Here is a 22,294-nt window from a genome sequence, read left to right on the forward strand (position 1 = left end):
GTGATATACAGTGGACCCTTTTTATACGCTGTGGTTTGGTTCCAGGATCCCCGGTGTATAACAAAATCCGTGTACGCTCAAGTCCCATTAAATATAAAGACATAGCAAAATGGCGTACCTTATAAAAAATGGAAAATCAAGGTTTGATATTTGAAATGTATATATTTTTTTAATATTTTCAAGCCGTGGATGCTTGAATCCATGTATAAAAAAATCCGTGTATAAGAAGGGCCAACTGTATTAAAAGTACAGTCAGTTGGCCTGATTGCGTGCTAGGGCTGAACTAGGGCAGACCATGCACATGCTCCAAGCCCTAGTTCCACTGCCTCGGCGCCATCTTGGCACGTGCCAGTACACATGGGGTGCACTATGATAACAGCCCTTAGGTGTAGCGTCCAAACGGCACTAGCCGGAAGGGGCGTCGTCATGGAGCACAAGCATGCCTGTGACACCCCTTCAAAGAAGCTGCTCAGAGTAGCTTCTTTTAGGGAGCAAGTCAGTGCCGCAGCGTGCGGCTCCTGCGGGACCGACCCAGAGCAAACGGGTGGCGTTTAGCCACCCATCTGTACTGCCCCAAAATGATGTAGACATGGTAACCACTATGTCTAATCCCTTTGTATTTCTCACAGAGTGGGAAAGAGAGTAAGATAAACACTGCTACATGAAATATATACCGTAACAGACATTTATGGGAAAATGTGTAATAATTGCAGGCATTGGTGAACAACAGAAGATATTTGGGACTTTTTCAAATGAGTAGGGTTTTAAAACTATTTTTACCTAATTAAATTAGACACTAAATACACATAAGTAGTTTGTGATTTTTAATCTATTTAAATGGTATGTGATATCTCTTCATTTCACATATATTTAGAGTTGAAGGCTTATTGTTCTTAAAATATATCCACATTATATTGGCTGAAGATGTTTAACATGTTGATATATTAAGGGACCTCATTCAGGCTCCAAAATGCTACGAAATATTACCTGTTGAGGGCCACCGCAATCACAGAGACTTTGTTAAACCTTTATGGTAACAGCTGGATTGGTTGAGTGCTAATCTCTTTCTGGGCCGAAAGAGCTGCCATCATTGCATATACTAATAATAACTGGATAAAAAGAAACCAGCATAGCTGTTTGGGTAACAGCTCAAATATTTGAATTTACCAAGGCATTTTAATTGTTTGATATTGTTTCTTCTATTGGGTTTCCTGTGGGTTGAAAGTACAGGTAGTGCTGATGTGTGCCAAACTGTTTGATTATTTCTTTCTCTCCCCTTTTATCTTAACAACATCATAATTTCAAACACTTAAAATTTTGAAATAGGAGTTGACTTAGGCAGTCATGACAGCCAAATTAGTTAGGAAGAAAGAAGGAAATGGACGTGAAAGAAATTATGGAAGACTCCCATTTGCCCTCTGAAAAGAAATGACAATGAGGAGGCTGAATCAGTATCTGTGGGTTCACCCAAGTCTGTGAGTCCTCAAAACATGGAGGGTGAGCAGTGCAATGTGGCAAATGTAAAAATCCAATGCCATTGAGTGACATTCCTTCAAGCGTAGACCAGAGTCTGTTGAAAACTTTATTACCTCTAGTGAGAGTGAAAGTGAGAGCCAGTCTTCACAGCAGCAGGCAAAACTGGAAAGAGCAAAAAAGTTAGAGGTAACCCAGAGTAGTAAGATAAAGAAAGACAAAAATAAGTCTAAAATGAAAGTTAAGAACGCACCCTGTAAGTACCTTATGGGTGACAAAAGGGACACTATATGGTGTCCCTTATAAAAAATGGAAAATCAAGGTTTGATATTTGAAATTTATACTTTTTAAAAAATATTTTCAAACTCTGGATGCTTGAATCCACGTATAAAAAATCCGTGTATAAGAAGGGCCAACTGTATTAAAAGTACAGTTTATTCAGAATATAATATCCACCTTTAAGTACCTTAAGGGGCTATGCAGCTCAAAAGTACAGACACAACTTCTGGTCGCCATCATAAAATCTCAGATTCCACATAGGGAGGTGGTGCAGAACAGAGAAAGGTGGGTGTCCAATCACATCCATCCAGAGTAAATTATTGTATATACTCATATATAAATCTAGAAATTTTATCCAAAAAGTGACCCCCAAAAAATCTGAGTCGACTTATCTACGGGTCGATTTAAGTAGTGTGGTTTAACTCCTATTGTGTTTTTTTTTAAAAAAAGGAACCATTCCCTGGTGAAAGACTAGAGTGTAAACCATTCCCTGGTGAAAGACAAGAATATAAACTGTTCCAGAAGTTCTGACTCTACTCCCACATCCATTTAGCCTTTAGTATGAGGACAAACAGTTAAGCCTGCTGGAACTTTGTAAGTTCTTAGGCATTGTTTTCCTTTGCTTCATTCTTTAGATCCTTTGTTATATCCCCTACGTTTTACCATCAACTTATCCATGGATCATATCAAAATCCATAACTTTGGTCCCAAAACTTACCCTTGACTTAATAATGAGATCAACTTATAGTTGAGTATATATATGGTAGTTATGCTTTCTCAATGTAATCAGTAGAACTAGATTCAATCATAACTTTTGCATTCATTTCTGTAGGAGGTAAGTGCAACTAAATTGATTTGAATCCATCCCAATTTATATGAAAAATTCTGTATATATACTATCTCCCTAATTATAAGAGTTCAAATGAAGAATTTATATATTTAAGTATTTAACATCTTGCACTTTACATTTAATTTTTCCTGCTAGACTGTGAACCAGAAGAAGTAACTGACTGGTCTATGGATGAAAAATGTTCCTTTTGTAATTTACATAAAGAAACAGTCAGTGTAAGTATTTATATAAATACTATATAAGAATATTATATAAATACTATATAAATGCTATAAAAAGGTTAAGCAAATGATTTCCAATTTCTTATTTGAATTCAAATTATTAGAAAGTATTAAATATCTAAATGCATATTTTATAACCGAAATCCTTGGTGATTATATTTTCTGTCCCATCCCCTCCCACAAGTTAGCTATTACATATATTTTTTAAAGTGTTCTTTGTACTTTTCAGGATCATACAGCAGTTCTTGGTTCTTTGCAGTCAGCACCTACAGAGGAACTATCATCTCAGGGCCAGTCCAACACTGATAAAATTGAGTGCCAAGCAGAGAATTACCTAAATGCACTCTTTCGCAAGAAAGGTAATATTAATTCAATTTTTATTGTGATTATGATAGAGGCGCGTTACAGACGGGTGCAAGAGGCGCCGTCGTCGCGCCGCGATTACGCACGAGGGGCAGTGCTTCCGGACGCGCCTTGCCCCTTGCGCGTAATCGATACGTCAAAATGGCGGCGCCCTATACAGATGGGCACCGCCATCTTGACGTAGCGGACGCTCTGCGTCCACATGTCCCAACCCGGTAGAGACGTCGAGAGTGTGCGCTTTGGCACTTGTGACGTCTCTTCCGGGTTGCCGGAAGGAGCGCGATTTCCGCGCTCCTTTTTTGCAGCGCGGAGGAATCGCGCGGTTTGGCTGCTGCAGCTCCTCCGCGCTGCAACCGGCAGCGGCCCAAGACCACCCCTTTTGGGCGGTCTGTAACAGGCCATAGAATCTCATTAAACATAGTCCTTTCCTCCTAATTTTCAGCATGCAGTCAAACTCATATTTGATAGTATCATCCTTTCGTCTATATTTTTTGTCTCCAGCTTTTTTTACCTACTGTATGTTCTGTTTGTCAGTTTTGGAAAGACACTTCACTGTTTTATTTTAAAGTTTAAATAAGTTTTCAATTGTTAAGTTGTTCTTTGTGTTTGCGTGTGTGTGGGTGTATTCATTCATTTATTTTTATGATAAAACTTGTTTGAGGTAAAAACTATTTTTGATGTTTCACACTAGGTTATCTAAATAGCTATTAATAATTTAAGCATAATAGTATTACAGAGCAATCCTGTATTCAGATTACATGATTTAGGATCCTGCTGTAAAATGAGTGGAATAGCTGCCATATGATATGCATCCCCAGCACATATAGCAGGGAAACAGACTGATTTAAAAAGAATTCACAGGAAAAAGCATGCCAAAGGCCACCAGTTTGAAACTGTGCTGCTTATGACTCCCACATGGTCACTTTGGAGGCAAGGCTAGTGAGCAATCTGAGGACATTTCTCCAGAATCATAAGACACACGCCATTCACCATCAGCCATGGAGATATAGTAACTGACAATCCTGCTATTGCTGCTGTCAGCTGTCCCTCAGGCTGGTAGAATCAGTGTTTTGTTGCATAGAGAAAAGGCTTGGAGGCATGCATGGGCAGGAATTTGTGCCATACAAGAAGAAAGAAGAGTAAGAGCCCATAAAGACAGGCCAAAATAAAACTGCTTCAGGTCACTTTGGAGATAGGCTGTTTAAATGATGCATGCGTCCTAAGAGTCGGCGAGCAATGCCAAAGCATGTTCCACTCCTTAGGACCCAAAGCAGCTTTATTTTGGCTTGTCTGTATGGGGCCTAAGATACCACATCTTTTGTATCCGTAGACTTCCCCCACCCAAGTGATCATGTTGGACAAAAGAGAATGAGCTGTTGCATCTCTAACTCACACAACAGACACTAGGAAGCAATTGAGCCATATGCATACAGGAGTCTTGTTTGCAGTCTCTGTGCCTCATACATATGGGTTTGTGTCTGCACAGAACCACCAATGCATTGTTTCAAAACTGAGTAGCTTTGGCAGAAACCACTCTTTACTCCTGTGCATGCCCTATCCTGCCAATGCTGCTCCTCTCCTCAGTTTCTCTTCATCTGTCAAGCGAGCAACATCTTTAGAATTCTCCTCTTCTGCTGAGTACTTCTCTCTAAAATTTCTCTCCCTTCAATATTTCTCTCATTCTCCTTCTGTTTATTCCTTGTTTCAGTTCCCTTTCCCCCCTTTTTTTAATTTATTTTTTTACTTAAAAACAAGCAATCACAAATCTGCTTTTGTTTTCCTCAAGTCTTTGGCCCATTTCCCCATGCTTTTATTTTTTATAGCCTCTAAGGCTCTTTTTAAGTTTTGTTCCTATATTGTGGTAGGAAACTTTCACTTCCTGGTGGGCACTTGTTGTAATTCTTCTATCAACTAAGCCATAGCAGGAAACTGTACAACAAAGTGATATTATCTTCCATGCTGGCAGTGTATCAAGATTTCTGCCAAGACAGTGGAGCTTCTGACAAATGCTATGGCCTCACCTGGCCAATCCTAGGTAAAGCCTTGCTGTGTTAGGAGCTGTGCAGACAGGCAGCTAAATGCTGCCTGTTTTGCCCCAGAAGGAGGCTGCGGCCTCTGCCCAGAAGCAGATTCTTTTTGTGTCCCTGAAGGGTCGCAATAGGTGCACTCATGCGCCATGATGACACCCCTTATGTGCAGCGCTGTTTGGGTGCTGCACCCGGGGGAAGTCATCATGGCATGCACTGTGTGTATGGGCCCGGATGGTGCTGTGAGGGCTCAGAGTGTGTGGACGTTCCACCCTCACTGTGCTTACAGGCCGGCACAAAGTGCCAAGTGATTGGATTCTAACACTTTCCTAAATTTCAGGCTATAGAAATTCAGTAAATAAAATGTTAGCTTTGGACATAGGAGACCTAGGAACAAATCTAAGCAGTAGAATCAAAAGCTTTCCAGAAAGCTAATACCTACAAACAATGTGATGGGGCAAGGAATTGTGCATAATGGGCAATACTTTAGGAGAGACTGACTCATATATTGCCATCATCTATCCACCAGAAGGGAGCAGAACAGTGAATATGTATGCTAGAGAAAGCAGTCCTATAGGAAATGTAATTCCAAAACAGTTAAGCCTTAGGTGCAGAATCTCAGGTTTGAGGGCCATTTAATCACTAAGCGTTTCTAGATGTTGCTCGTACTCTTGCTTGACAATAAAAGCAAGTGCTGGGGGGGGGGAGATGAGGTCGCAAGCTTGAGTGGGTTCCAATGGCCAGTGGTAGCTGCCACCTTTGGGGCAGGGGAGAGGAAATGTTTGCTCATAAAGTAGGCATAAGTTGAATCTCCCCTATCTGGAATTCCAAAATCCAAAAAATTCCAAAAACTTAAACTTTATTCATGGGTGGCCAAGGTAGTGACATCTTTGCTTTCTGATGGTACCTTTAGGCTATGTGTATAAGGTGTACATGAAACATAAATGAATTTGTGTTTAGGCTTTCATCCCATCTTCAAGATATCTTGGAGGGGAACCTACAGACATAGTGATTTCCTTCCTACAAAACACTTTGATTTCAGTCTTTAATTTCAGTCTGGGCCGGTGAGGGAGAAAGCTATCCTCGTATTTCTTATATATGACAACCTGTTTTGGAACAATAAGACTTCTTGAAAAGGGATGTTATGTTGAAACTTTATATTGCGTAAAGATGGAGTATGTGACACAGCACCGGACTATCTGGGTATTACATTTTGAAACTCACAGATATTTTTTTTAGGCAATAATATTTGGAATAGCATAAAGGTGGAACACATGCTTGCACAATCACATAAAAGTGTTGGTTTTATGGACTAATCTGATAACAAAGAACTATTTAGAAATAGTCACAACATTACGTTTTCTTTTACAAAAATACTTTTGGAATTACTCCTTATAAACAAACTATACAAATCTGTGGCAAAAACTGAACATGTTACATTTTCTTTTTAAACTAGAATTGTAAAATATGAGAACTCTTCTTTTGAGGACTTAGCCCTGTTTCATGAATAGGCTGGTAGACCAACAGACACCTATAGCCAAATATATCGTGGTTGTAAACAGCACACAGCACATTGAATTTCTAGTATTATGTAATACTGCCTATTTAATGAAAGTTATTTAAGTAAAAATTATAAATAAATCAGATATCCTTTGGTTTAAGTTAAGGTTGGACACCTTCCACAGTGTTGCAGGCCATTTTTCAGATTGGGCAAATAAACTCCCAAGTGTTGTGGTCCAAGGGGAAGTGGCAGAGTTTAGCAGACTTTTTACATTTTATTTTATTCCTTACACTTAAATGTCGTTATTAGCAATTAACCACACTTGATTAATTCATTTTTACAGTGGTTAACTCAATACAATTCTTATATTGATGCTTAACTAATAAAATGCCCATACTCATACTTGATTATCCTTTAATTTATATTTATATTTATACATAAAGGAACCTTAAAACCACTATAATTAATTTGATTTAACTATAATATTGCCTGCTGAATACGGTACTGACTGTCCTATTGATATGTAAATTGCCTTGGGTCCCACCCACACTGCAGAAATAACCCAGTTTGAGACTGATTTAACTGCCCTGGCTCAATGCTAGGGAATTCTGGAAACTGTAGTTTTGTGAGACATTTAGCCTTCTCTGTCAAAGAGCTCTGGTACCACAATAAACTACAATTCCCAGGATTCCCTAGCATTGATCCAGCACAGTTGAAGCAGTCTCAAACTGGGTTATTTCTGCAGTACGGACTGAACTTAAGTCAATAAGGTAAAATTTAGTTCCTTTCTCCATTGACTATGCCAAACCCTGAGGTCAATTTAAAAAGGAGGAGAGGAGCAAAAAGGACTTGGGATCCTAAGGCTGTATTTTTGCACCCCATTTTATGTACTGAGACCATGCAGAAACTCAGGTACTAAAAGGTAAAAATGGTAAAAGAAACAATTCTCAGGATACAATGGTGGCAGTATTGGAAAAGGCTTTTTAAAAGTAAGATGTGTAAGGGGTGAAACAGTTGGTCGAAATAGGCATGTTTCCAGCAGCTTCAAGGCGGTGCATTTAGATGATGCATTAAAGCCAGCCGGAAACCACTCCTAAGTAGCCCTATGGGAAGAAAAGCCAGACTAAAAAGGAGCTGGATTTTTCCACGTCTTCTCATAAAGCACGCATCTTCACATGTACGTATGTATAAATGAACCGATGCCAGGGTGGCTCTAAAGGGACGCACTTTCCTAACCCTAATTTTGCAGTAAACGCCCCATCGCAGGAGCGCATTTAAAAGGGATGAAGCTGCTATACCCAAGCAGTGAGGGTGGCAATGCCCCAAAGAGAAACCGTGACATCTTTCATAGGGATAAGTACAACATACACAAAACAGACAGACAGTCAAAGAGGGGCCATGGGGTGAAGCAGGGGGTGGACAGGGGCATGATTGTACTTTGCCGGCACCTGCATGGGCACACCTCTGCTTCGATGCCCTGTCCTGGTGAAGTGCTGCACATGTATGCAGGTTCACAGGGATAGCCCTCCAATGGGATGGCAACTGTCAATGGTTTGCTCCTACGAAGGTGCACAGGGATGGTGGGGGGGGAACAGTAAAAAAAGTACCCAGCAGCACAGCTTGAAGCTGTGCTGTGTGGTCATGAGATGCGCACTCCAGCCACGTTGGGAACAGTGCAGTTGGTGGGGTTGCAATGCTGCTTTGGAAAAGGAAGTTTCAAGCCACTCTTTCTGCCCATCTGCTTCTCCCCTAAATCTTCTGTAAAATTATTAGTTCTTAGCCATTTATTCTAAAAACTTTATAATTGGTGAATGGATAAAAGTGTCAGTTTTACATACCTATAGATCCACTATGTATTCATTGTAGAATACTGTGGAAAAAAAGTTACATTGAAAATCAAATCCTCATAGATTTTTAGAGAATGTCCACATGCAATATCAAGTGGTTACTGACATCAGAACATTTAATTTCCTGAAATATTCATGTAAATTGAAATATTCATGTAAATTTTCATGTCTGATTCAACATTTTCCATAGACATTTCTGTTTAGTAAACATTTCAGAGAAATGCTTTGGAGAAGATCAAAGGGATCTAGGGGTATGACTTTTACCATTATATTTCTTGTTGGAACACGTATGCAGCTTGAAGTAATCTTCATCCTGTAGTCCTACTTGAAAAACAAGTGGCAGCTATGGCTCAATCAGTTACATTTGATAAGTCAGATGAGTTTTCGTCTATCAAATAAAGGACTTGCCTGCCATCCTCATGTTTTGCAATTTAACTTTGACAAGTTGACTGGTCAACTGTGATGATGTATTCTTTAGGTAGGATTGCCCTCAAAGACAGATCTGCTTTTAAAAAAATTGTGGGGGAGAGGAAACATCTAGTTTGTGACATGTCCAAATGTGGCATGCAAAATCTCTCAGCCTCCATACAAATGCTCCCTCGCACTGAAGTGCTTTACTCTGCAGCTAGTGCCAGTGAGGAAGAGATTGTTCTTCCTACTCCTTCTGTGGCGAGGAGTAATACAGGGACTGGTCCAGTTGTCTTACAGCTCACACTCCCAGGAGCTCCTGGGAGCACTAGTTGGGAGTAGATAACCTTTACTTGAAAGTTGGAGAACAATCTAGTGGGTTCTCTGGTGTTCCCAGAAGGCAGAGGAAAAGTGCTGTGGTCTAGGCACAAATAGAGAACTGTTCTGCATGGGACTGGGGCTGTATTTGGTCTTACTGCTTTATCACACTAGGAGGCAAATAGGATTTAAACAAGAGTTAAACAGGAAATGCCTGATGTTTATCACATGACATTTCCTGTTTAGCTCTCATTTAACTCTCATTTAAACCCTGTTTGCCCCCTAGTCTGATAAAGCATTTAGTCGTCTCCCACACAAAAAGGGAAGAGGAAGCAATGCGGGCTGCAATGTGCGGACACAGAGCGTGTGGAACGGCCGCTGCCATTTGTTACGGACTCTGCCCGTAATAGGGTAAGGGGTGTCTGGAAGAGACGCCCCTTTTTCAAAATGGGACGTCCTAAGGACGTTCCTTATGGCGGTGTGTAACGCGCCTTTGTTTTCCTTTTTTGAATCTGCTTTTAATAGCAGGAGAAATAGGATATAAATATTTCAGATAAATAACTTGATGCCCTGAGTAATTTGAAATGCATAGGCCCGTTACAGACGGCCACTAAAGTACGAGCGGAGCGCGTACTAGGGTTAGGGAGGTGCGGTGCTTCCGCACCTCCCTAACCCTAATACGCGCTCTGCGCGTAAAAAATGACGGCGGCCGTTGCAGACGGCTGCTGTCATGAGGACGTCACGGCCGCGCCGCCTCTACACGGGGCGGCGCGGACGTGATGTCCTCACTCCGCGCCAGGGTGCCTAGGGCGCCCTTTGCGCGAACCAGGAAGGAGCTCCATTTCGGAGCTCCTTCCTGGTTTGAGGCGCCGCTTTGCTTCGCTGGTGCAGCCTTTCTCCCCCTCCCCGCCTTGAAGCCCCAAGGACACCCCTTTTCAGGCTGCGGGGAAGCGGCGTTTTGCCGCTTCCCCGCAGCCTGAAAAGCAGCGGATCGGGGCCTCAGCGACTGCCGTTCTGGCCGCTGAGGCCCCTATACACTGGGGAAAGGGGCGGGTGCAGACCGCCCCAAATAGGCGGTCTGTAACCCGCCATAGAGACACAGTTCTATACAAAGTGGTGCATCCTGCTCATCCTGTTATCAGTGCTTCCTAAATAATAAAGTAGGTAGTGGTTACAAGGACCCAAGATATTCTTACATGGAAAACATATAGTTGAATCTTTTCTTCAATGTGTTTGCTCCATTGTATTTGGAAGTCTGGACCAACCAATAATGCTTTGGATAAGAGCAGTCTTTTTGTGCCAGTTCCACAGAAGTATGTCCATCAGTACTTTATTGGACTTGAGTTTTTCTGTAAGAGAAAGTTGATGAAGTAACTGTGCACCTCATCTATATTTTTTGTCTGTTTTCTCCCCACAGATCTTCCTCAGAACTGTGATCCTAACATTCCCCTAGTTGCTCAGGAATTAATGAAAAAGATGATCCGTCAATTTGCAGTTGAATACATTTCAAAAAGTAGTAAAATGCAAGAAAATAGAAACGGTTCATCATACGATATGAGTCTGATACGCAAAGATATCCTGAACCAAACAGAAAATTCACTTCAGGAAGAACAGGATAGCCCTCTAGACCTCACTGTGAATCGAATACAAGAGCAGGATACTCAGCAAGGTATATCTTTTTCATTGTTGTTCATTTGATGGGATTGGAAATGAGTTTCATCTCAGCGCACTTTTTAATTCTGTGTATAAAATATTTGTAGGAGATTAACAAAAATGTAAAAACTTGAAAAGATTAAATTTTAAATCTATAGATAAACAACTCTTGTATACATGTCTGCATTATCATCAAAAGAAGAAACTGCATATGAATTATTTTGCCTGTGTGTGTTAAGTTCTCTGACTGAAACAAATGGGGAATTTCTCTGGAAATTTATTTTATATATCAGAGCTTCCTTTTCTCTGAGTAGTTACCAGACAGTTTTTCTAAGCAACAGTTGTAATTGTTGTAAGCAGCAGTTCTGATCAATGTGCAACCAGTTTCTGATAAGAAGACTACCTACGTTAGTTAAAATCATTTACTTTCTATTCCTGCCAACATTTCTGTTGGATATTGAACCAAAGGAAATAAGAATATGTTATTGTGTGCCTTCAAATCATTTCTGACTTTTGGTGGCCCTAAGGTGACCGTATCATGAGGTTTTCTTGGTAAGATTTGTTCAGAGAAGGTTTGTCTTCTCCTGATGCTGAGAAAGTGTGACTTGCCCAAGTTCACCCAGTGGGTTTCACAGCTGAGCCAAAATTCAAGCCCTGATCTCCAGAGTCATAGTCCAGTGCTCAAACCACTATACCGCGCTGGCTCTCAAGAAAGAATAAGACTATCAATAACTTTTAGTCACTATGTCTATGTGCTGTAACTGACATAGATGCAACATGCCTCTAGATATGAATCATGTAAAGTAAGAGTGGAAATAACTTCCCATCATGCCCTGCTTGTGAGTTTCATTTTGCCACTGACTAGAGAGGCGTTTGGTCTGATTCGACTGGAAATGGAAACAGTGTTGTCTGGTTCCCACAAATTTTAAGTCTGACATTAGCACGATTTTAAACCCTGTAAATGTCATGGGTACCTTGACTATTGATTAACTGAAGTGGTATATAGTTCTTTTATGTAAGACATAAAAAAATATTTTAAGCTTCTTTCCTTCAGTCCATACAATGTTATGATGAAACTTTTGAGATTTATTTTATTTTCATTTATGTTACCCTCGTGTTCTTAGTAACGCATAGAGAATTCTGATGCAGTACCGAGCTTTCTGAAGAAAAGAAAGCTCTTTTGCCATGCTGCTGGTTAGGGAAATTGTAAACAGTATTCTGGTGTAAAATTGTGCAGCTCTGGAGCAGATGTATTGATTTAAATCAAGACAATTTACATCCTGGCTTGACCATGTAGACCTTCTGGGTGATCTTGGACAAGTCACACATTCTCAGCATCAGAGGACGGCAATGGCAAACCCCCTGTGAAGAAATTTGTCAAGAAAAGCCCATGCTAGTTTTACCTTAGGGTCTCCATAAGTTAGAAATGACTTGAATGCAAAATTTAAATGAACCACAATAAAGCTACCATTTAAATAATTGACTAAAATAGTGTTTTCCCAATATTTCTTCACGTATTTTTTGAACAACTGTGAAAATTCATTTACTAAAATTTATTAATTTATATATTCTAGCAGGGTACAATCTTTGTCATTTATAAAGATGAAGGGTTTTTTTAAAAAATCAGAAAATAGTAGTAAATAGAACAGTTATTAGCTGTGTCAAGCTGTAGATGCTATGTCAGTATACAGTGCATCCTTGTTTTATGCAGGGGATCCGTTCTGGACTCCATAAAACAAAAAGCACGTATGCTCAAGCGGCTCATGCTCACAGCGAGGCGTAGTGGCGCGTGTGCACCACTGGCCCACATACCATTGTGTCTCCCAGCAGCGTATAATGTGCCCGCGTCTGACAGCAACATGCTGACAAAACTGGAGAAAACAGGAGAAAAAATTCTTCTGGCACTGTGACCCTGAAGGAAGTACAGTTTTTGAGGAAAAGACTGTTTAGCTGGCTTTTTTTTTTAATTGGCCTTGTCTCACTGTAGTTGCACAACTGTCAAAAAAGTGCAACTTGATGCATTGTGCATTGAGGATTCTGGTCAGTGAGGGATAAGTAACTCATCAAACATAACTGTATTTGGTTAATTAACCTAGATTTTAAATTTTATAGAAATGTTTCACATTTACTGTTGCAGTACTGTCTTTGAAATATCTACAGCTACATCTTACCTGCTACACCCTCTTGTGTTTTTCATTGGAGAAACACAGAAATAAGACTTTTCTGTTTTTTCAACCTCAGGATAGGGCAGAGTGTGTACAGGCCTGGTTTTGTGGCCCCAGGGATCAGTACTTTTTATTATTATTATTATTATTATTATTATTATTATTATGGTAAATAAATTTGATGTTAAAAAGGTAGGCCATTTCCAAAATAAACCTTACATTCTCTGGTATAATAGGGGATGGAGTGCTAGATCTCTCTACAAAGAAAACAAGCTTGGAACAGTCAGCATATGATGGATCATGTTCAGAAAACTCAGTGTCTGGGTAAGCAACATTATTCTTGTTTATTTAAAAAATAATAAATGGAAAAAAGAGTTACACTTGAAAAAAGATATTTTGTCATTGATTTGTGTACACACAGTTATCTCTTGTTTTGCCAGAGTTTCTCTCATAATTGTGTGTTTGTGTATAACTCATGTGTTTCATTTTGTGTTTATCACTTTTTCTGTTAAAGAAAAGTTATCAGAACAATCACCAAACTTTAGTTCATGTTACAAAAATTTAACTGGTTCCATGCTTAATGGAACTGGGAAACAATACAGTACCTAAAATATATATATTCTCCATAATATAGTAACTTGCCAATTGGGGTAGTGGAAAAGATTTACATTATTAGTAGACTTTTTCAGTTAGTAAAAAAAAAAAAAAATTAACGCTATCAACCCACCCGCCCACCCCTTTTAAATAAAGAGAGAACTCTTTATGGTAATTCTTACATTTTGATTTTGTCTCTGGGCTGTGGTGTCATGCTTCTAAGATACCTATTTATAAATAGATGTTTAATGTGCTGAAATATACTATTTCCTTAAATATTAGATGAATAACAAATGTCAAAATTTTGGCAATCTTCCAGTCATAGCAAGCATTTTTGTTAGTTTGGTTTTTATGCATTTTTTGTAATGCAACTAACAAGCCACACTATTATTCTTTGATCCAAATGTGTTTGAGATATATATATATATATACACACACACATAACACAGACACAGACACACACACACACACACACACACACACACATTCAGTGTGTTATGGAAAAACTGACACCTACTAGATATGAAGTAAATAACCTTAGGATTTAAATTGCAAAACTGAAATAATAGTTGGATATCTGAGATAGTTTCTGTTAGAATTACAACAACTTTTCTGTGAGGGGGTTGACTCTTTTATTACTTGTTTAGCGGTAACGTCACGTTTCTACTAACAAAACTCCTTTAGGGCTGGGGCATTCAGAGGATGTTAAATTGTGAAAAGGAAAGTTTTAAGTGTTACCCTGCAAACATCTGCCAAAAGGGAATTGCAAGCATTTGAGAAAGTTATCAATTACTGAACTAGGATTTAAAGTTCTTGGAAGGGCTGCTATAGAAGCTGGGGTATCATTTTGAAGCATGGTCCTACCAGAACTGTAACTTTTGCTATGGTAATCAATAGCTACAGCAACTCAAAGACTTAAAACTATCAGAAGCAGTGATGTTACCTAAGCAAGGAGTATAATAAAGGAGTGGACCCTTCCCTTCCATAGCTGTCTGAGAGTCTCTCATGCATCAGTTCACCATCGTTTCATTCCATCCATCCAGGAGACACCACAGACACAGAGAGGACTATGTGGAAAGAAGTGCTGAGTTTGCAGATGGTTTGCTCTCAAAAGCGTTGAAAGACATTCAGTCCGGAGCACTGGACATTAATAAAGCAGGCATACTTTATGGCATACCTCAAAAAACTTTACTTCTCCACTTAGAAGCCTTACCAGCAGGAAAGCCTGCATCCTTTAAAAACAAAACTCGAGATTTCAATGACAGTCATTCTTACAAAGACAGTAAAGAAACATGTGCAGTGCTGCAAAAAGTAGCCTTGTGGGCAAAAGCTCAAGCAGAGCGCACAGAAAAAAGTAAACTCACTCTACTTGAAACCTCAGAATTAAGATTCCCAACAGCTTCCAGTTACCTCCACCAGTTAACTCTACAAAGAATGGTCACTCAGTTTAAAGAAAAAAATGAAACTGTACAATATGAAACATCAGCTCCAGCTGTACAGTTAAAAATTCCTCAACTGAGAATCAGCACTGTTTCCAAACAACAACCTGATAGTGCTGGACTTCTGGATGTTATGTACCATGTTTCTAAAACTTCAACAGTTTTAGAAGGATCGGCTCTTCAAAAATTGAAAAGTATACTCCCTAAACAGAACAAAATTGAATGTTCTGCATCTGTAACTCAGTCAAGTGTTGACTCCTACTTTCTGCATGGGGACCTCTCTCCTTTGTGTCTTAATACTAAGAATGGAATTATAGATGGCACCTCTGAATCCACAGAAGATGGTTTGGATCGCAAGGATAATAAACAACCAAGGAAAAAACGTGGCCGCTACCGGCAATATGATCATGAAATAATGGAAGAAGCTATTGCAATGGTAATGAGTGGGAAAATGAGTGTTTCCAAAGCACAAGGAATATATGGGGTACCTCACAGCACTTTAGAATATAAAGTTAAAGAAAGATCTGGAACACTGAAGACTCCACCGAAGAAGAAGCTCCGATTACCAGACACTGGGTTGTTTAATATAACAGATTCAGGGACTGGCACCTGCAAAAATAGCAGCAAGCCAATATAGTTTAACTGGTTAGGTGTGTGTGTGTGTATGTGCGTGGGTGGGTGTGTTTGTTCTTTTGCGTATGGGTGTATGTGTGCACTTGCACGTGCACATGTATGTTTCATGTGTGTAAACATACACACATGAAAAACAAATGTTCACTTAGACAGGAGACATGAAATTTTACAGTTCAGAAACCACTTACATGCCTTTTTGAAGAATAATTTTATTCAGGGTTTTCACTGTGGACAAAATGATAGAATTGATCACAATTGTGATAGTTTGTATTTAATATAATCCTTGTACAAATAAGTGAAAAAGATTCAGGTTTTATTTAGTAGTCATTAGCATAAAATGTTTGGAATAACATGTATTTGTTATGTGAAGCATTTTTTATTGATGAAGAGTGACCCTAACCATTCAACAATCCATCTTATTAAGGAAATACATGATTAATGCTTTAGAGACATTTATGCCTCTCAGAATATTTTCAGAAATTGCAAGTAAGTGAAAAGATATTAATCAAGGGAACCTTAAAGAAGACAGCTGTAGTTTCTCAACATGGAAACTAGCCCGAAGTATTAGTTAAGTACAGAATCTTTTATGGAAGAGAAAATATATCAGAGTTTAACATCTGATATAGATAAAGCATTTCATTTTTAAAAGCGTGAGTTAAATATACAACTGAGTTCTTATTATTTTATTGTTGGTTTAGCAAGAAATTGGTGTTTACAAAATATATACTTGTGAAAACTGACAAATTTAGTGTAGTTATAGAATAAATAAGATGGAATACTAAAGGCATAAAAATTTAACTGTTTTCCTTTAGTGTGGAAAATAAGCTAACTTGTAAGGGTTTAAGATGAAAGTTGGAATGCAGATTAGAGCATGTTCATAATGTGCACAGAATGAGCTTGAGAATGGTTATTTTGGTTTAAGTGTGCTGGTTAGTTGGTGTTATGACTACTTACATTTATTTAAGGATTGTGTAACACTCCTGTTGAAAAACCTCACTATAACAGTAATGTATTTGCTGCTGTGACATTTCAAATCTTTCAGTTTATCAAAATGAATATCAGGTTTTCATTTTGGTGGGCCGATACATCATCACTTTGCTAATAACCAAATTTACAGTTCAGGGTCTTGATAGAATTACAGATACAAAACAGTTAAACTGTTTTGAACTTTCAGTACTAGAATTTTTTTGTATATTTACTATTTGAAAGCTGGACAGTTCGTTTTAGATATATAACTTTTCAAAGAATCTCAGAGGACCAGTTAACTTTAGATTGCCGTTTTTAAATGAACTTTAGAAGTATTCATATTGGGATGATCCTTTCTTCTGGAGATAATCATAGGGTTATGTTGCTCTGTTCCATTCTGTCATCAGTACAAAGGCATGAGGGCAGTCTGGGGGATTAGGAAGTCTGTATGTATCCAGATCCCAGCCTCTGTTTAGCCAAATTATGCAAACTCCAGATTTCATGTTCCTTCGAGGTGGGGGTGTAGATAATATGAAGGAGATAGAAGCAATTCTAGTTCCCGTAGATTGCTCATTCTGTAGGTTCCTTTCCATGCGCTTTGCTGTGGAATGAAGGAGTGCAACAGAGTTCTCAACCCCTATGAGGATTCATTTATATGTGGGCAGTGTGCTTGCTAAGGGATGGATCATACCTGTTGAATTTTATATGATATGTGACTTGGGTATTACAATCATATTGCATACACAGATGAGTAAAGACATCCATGGCCTTTTTCATTGAAAAACTAGTTTTCCTAAATGGGGAAGTTACAGTATCCAGAATCTTTATCTATTTTGCCCATGTGTTTAGCATTTTACCCTACATTTTAGTCTCTGTGATAAATTTGCATACAATATTTTTAAAGTATGCCATTTAACTTAATTGGAAGTATTTCACAAGGAACTAGAGAACAAATCAGTCATTACTGATTTTTAAAAATTGAAGTAACATACAGAATAACAGAATCATAATCAACTTATCAACTCTTTGGCCCGTTACATATGCATTCAGTCTTCTTCAGCTCAGTTGCATATTGGGAAACAAATCTTTTTAAACCAAGATTTTCATTAGATAATTGAGACTTTCAAATACTAAATGTAAAGGTCATCATTTGTTTTTTTAAAAAGCCATATTTTTGTCAGAATTAGAAAGATTAATTTGTTGTATCTTTCCCCATTAGCAGACAAAATTACAAATGTCAGACCTTTTCAAGAACACTTTACTCCTGTTTTTCATTTATAGCTTAAAGCATGGGCTGAGATCCAAAGGGATCTACACATTCTACCAATGTACCCTTGTTGCATTCCTCTTCCTGCTATAATCCATAATGTCCTCTGGGGGAGGGGGAATGGTTTCTGAGGGTTAAGAGGATCAGTTATGATGAGCAAGGGAAGAGGATGTGCAGATATGAAAGGAAATTGGCATTCCCACTCATATGTTGGTGGGGGGAAGGCCTGGAAGCCCAGCTTTTTTACATTTTCTCAGACTATATTAAATTTTAGCCAGAGATGTATATCAAAGACAAGTTACAATACACATTTAATATCATTTAACAGATGGCCTGACCAAAAAGTAACAGATTCATAAAATCAGGGATCATTTTGCTATTGACTTTAGCAGTGGTAGTTTTGTATGTAATATTATAATTAATTTTCAGCATTTTAGTACTTGTATTTATTTTTGGCCAGAAATAGTATATTAAAATATTTTTTCATAGTTTGTAGATAATGCTCAACCTGTAAGTTTTAAGAAGAAAAAATAATTATTTCTAATGAATAGGCTGAACCTTTGATTATACAACCGAGGAAAGGCAGGGAAATACATAGACTCCCCTTATTCATCCCTAATGTATTTGTTTAAAAAGTTGTTTAAATTATAATTTTGAAGTACTTTTAAAATTCAGTTACCAGTCGCTACTTAGAAATTGACAAGTTTCTGAAAATTCATATTTCAGCAAACTTTTAAATGAAGGTGAAAGCAAGCCCTACATGCTTTCTACTTGTTTGAATGTTTCTCAAGTATTTTATATTAAAAAACAGTGCCTCTGTTTTTAGAACTACTGCTCAGTAAAGTTGTTTAAACCATTTCTGGTAGCTAATGACTATTTTATATTAAATTAAATTGTATATTAACTTTAGTGAGACTGATTTTTTTAGCTGTTTACAGTACAAATAACTGTATTTGTGGGTTTTTTTTTAATTGCAGTATTTTCATTGTTGCAGTAATTTAGTAAAACTCTGTGGCTGCCTTGATTTTTGACAGATTTTGTTAATAACAGATTTCTAGGTATTTAGTTCTATTTATGCATAAATCAATTGCACTATAATTCATGAATTATTTATTACAATATTTTCTAATTAATTCCATGTATTTTGTCCTGTGTTGTAAATGTACTGTAATTCTGTTTCCTCTGTGTTTGTTATATTTCTAAATCTGATTGTATGAATTTGTTAATGTATTTCTATGTTGTAATTTTTAGTAAAGCACTTCAATGCTTTTGCACATAAATTTACAACACTGATGTGTGATTGATTTGCTCATTCAGTAAAAAGAAAAATACTTTACGTTGGCTGATTTGATTTACTCCATAGGCATAACTGCATTGGCTTAACAAGGTTATAGCAAACATTGATAACATTTTACACACAGAACAATAAAGCAGGGGAAATATTTCCAGTTGATTGTGTCCATGGTTTATTAGGGTTTAGGGATGGTAGCAAAGTAAGTGCAGTATGTCTTCCCTTTCCTCTAAAGAAAATGCTAAAACTCCACAAAAATTGTGCTTAGAGGTGAAATAAAATATTATTACATATATGACCTAATTTTATGCATTGCCCTTAAAGCGTCATTGTGAGCTAATTACTGTATAGTATGCAGTATTAATATAGAAGCCAACCGATTCCATTTATGCATTATACATTTCTCAACAGAGTCCAACTCTGGATTCTGTCCCTACAATCTGTCACTATTAAGAACTGTAACATTTTCAAAAAATTTCACTCTTTTTGCCCTAATAACATGAAACATTCTAGTATGTACTACAGTTCCCACAATGTGGGTTTCAAGTGAGCTCTAAAAAGTCATACTGTCTAATGTATGCTAAACAAATTGGTTATGATTTGGCTATGTAGATTTATAGAGCATATAATTGAAAAATGGCCATAGGAAGGTCTAATTTAGCAAGTTCATGTTTCTAAACTGCCAAGATAATGAGACTGTAGAATCAGAGGTAGCATTTTTATGGGAAGACCACCAGAAGGAGAGGGAGTGTCTACATCCTTTCTTATAACCACCATCCCCATAACAAGTTTGCTTTGCCAATTGTTCTTTCCTTTGCCAGATCAACCCATATTTTAGAATCTCATTGAAGGAAAAATTAAACAGTTAGAGTGGACTCATGTTGGAGAGAAATTCAACAGGGAAAAGTAAAGAAAAACTATCCACTTAATTCTCCTGTGCTAGTGTTAGGATGAAAACAGTGTTGGAAATGTTTTCTTTCAATGCTCTTAATTTTTTTTCCAGCCCACCATCAGCAAAGCTCTTGAGCAGCCCTGCACAACATATGACCCACGGGCTGTATGTGGCTCACCAAAGGATTTTGGGTGGCCGACAAGGATGTGGAATGACTTGAAGGCTCCTCCACGCTTGGCCTCCTCCTGAGGAGAGGGCCATGCAGAGGAGGAGAAAGGACAGATGCTCCCCCTTCAAGGCTCCTCCACTGCTCAGCCTTCTCCTGAGAAGGCTAGGTAGTGGTGGAGGAGGAAGGGCAAATGCTCACCACTCAAGGCTCCTCCATTGCTTGTCCTTCTGAGGAGAAGTCCAAGCAGAGGAGGAGAAGAGCAGGCAAGGGTCCTCCACTGCTTGGCTTTCTCCTGAGGAGAGGGATGGACAGAGGAGGAGGGTGGAATTTATATTAATTAATAATTAAAACCTATCTGTGGCCCAAAGAAGTTTAGCCGATTTGGCCCCTACCTACTGCCAGGTTGTGCAGGTCTGCTCTTGAGGAACTACTGGGCATATTCTGAACCAATTACGTCTACATTGAGAATCTGAAGATTATAGCAGCCATTTGATTTCTGAAAATATTGTTTCTGAATGTATAGTCATACTGAAAGGATCTGAAGTCATCTAACTCACTAAAAGTTACTGAGTAATATAGTAATAAAGGAAAGATTTATTGTTTCTCTGTAGTGCCCACTTGGCATCAGTCTTTTTCTTCTCCTTTATCAAACCACTTTGGAGTTGTCCACTTTGGAAAACTATCCTGGTACTTAGTTGACACTCTGGTCAGTGTATTCAATTGCATATAACAATATACACACATACAAAGAGATTAGATGTTTGGTCCATTTGGTCTAGTCTGATTACTAGTGGTTTCCCAAAGTCTTCAGCAGAGGTGTTTCTTAGATCTGCTGCAAGATAGGTTTTAACTAAAGGTGTAGAGTGAATCTGGAATGTTATGTATATTTCTAGACATGTTGGATTTTCCCCCCATTGAGCTATTGGGCTTTTGATTGACATGTTGAGACAAATTTGAGCCACTGTAAGAGTCTTTATAGTTTTGGTATTCCTGGACCACTCATTTTTTATTATTTTAATCTTTTTTTAAAAAACCTGGTAACTGACTACAGTAATGGAAGGCTATGGGGAAATTAGGTATTCTTTAGGCAAGAGCAAGGCTATGCTTTACAATTTAAGGAACAAGAAGAGTCGTAATCTTACAGGTGATGTGATAAATATATATGCTGTGATATTAAATATGATATTTTTTCTGCATTTCACAAGACCAGAGCTGTAAATACTGACTATAGGGAATTGATCATGTGAATAGCTAGTTTCATGTTCAGAGTTTGGTGATATGTTTGAAAATACATACTTTTCTGAAACAGAATTATATTAATATAATTTACTTTCTTTAAATTTGTACTTTGAACAACTTACAATAATCATTCAAGATAGAGGTTGCAATTCAGGAATTTTGTTCTTAAATATATCTTTCATTTTTGCTATGGGTTATTGGCTTTTCAGTTTGAATTAATGATTAGGTAAGTAGTAGCAATTTTTAATGTAGTCAGAATATTTCATTGGTTATTTTAATTGTAGGTGTATTTAGATGAAGATCTTTATAGATTTAATCCAAATTGTTTAAAGATATGTTGATTTCCCAACATGGATTTAACTTTCATGTAAACTGAAAAACATACATACACACTAAAAAAAAAGGACATAACCAGGGTACAAACTCCATTTCTTTGACTCAAGGATACAATGACTTTATGACAACACTCAATTATATAGAATTGTCTGGATAAGTTTTACCTTATGAATGAAGGGCTTCGCTTCCCTTTAAATGTACAGCAACAGTGTTCCAGAAGAAGAATGCATGTGGACAGTTGCCTTTTCCCTTGAATTGAATGGACAAGTATATCTGTACAATAATCCATTTGTATCTGTAGTGAAGATATAAAAAGAAAGTGCTAAATCCAACTATTAGTACTAACTAATAAGTAAGCATACT

General features: G+C 38.0%; 1 protein-coding gene across 2 annotated transcripts in view; it reads left to right on the forward strand.

Moving 5' to 3' along the window:
* Positions 1-22,294, forward strand: part of LCORL (ligand dependent nuclear receptor corepressor like) — an 81,493-nt gene that overhangs the window by 35,604 nt on the left and 23,595 nt on the right. The window contains exons 3-7 of one of the 2 annotated variants that reach the window (XM_089524748.1): positions 2,738-2,817; positions 3,053-3,182; positions 10,705-10,956; positions 13,342-13,429; positions 14,743-19,013. In XM_089524748.1, coding sequence (XP_089380874.1) covers positions 2,738-2,817; positions 3,053-3,182; positions 10,705-10,956; positions 13,342-13,429; positions 14,743-15,775 — 1,583 coding nt within the window. In that variant the 3' untranslated portion in view covers positions 15,776-19,013. Of the gene's footprint in view, positions 1-2,737; positions 2,818-3,052; positions 3,183-10,704; positions 10,957-13,341; positions 13,430-14,742; positions 19,014-22,294 lie in introns of those variants that run through there. The other variant, XM_089524747.1, reaches the window with a different exon arrangement.

Source organism: Sceloporus occidentalis, unplaced genomic scaffold (genome assembly GCF_023333645.1).
Source record: "Sceloporus occidentalis isolate IW3139 unplaced genomic scaffold, rSceOcc1.0.p SCAF_5, whole genome shotgun sequence".
Taxonomy (NCBI): Eukaryota; Metazoa; Chordata; class Lepidosauria; order Squamata; family Phrynosomatidae; genus Sceloporus; species Sceloporus occidentalis.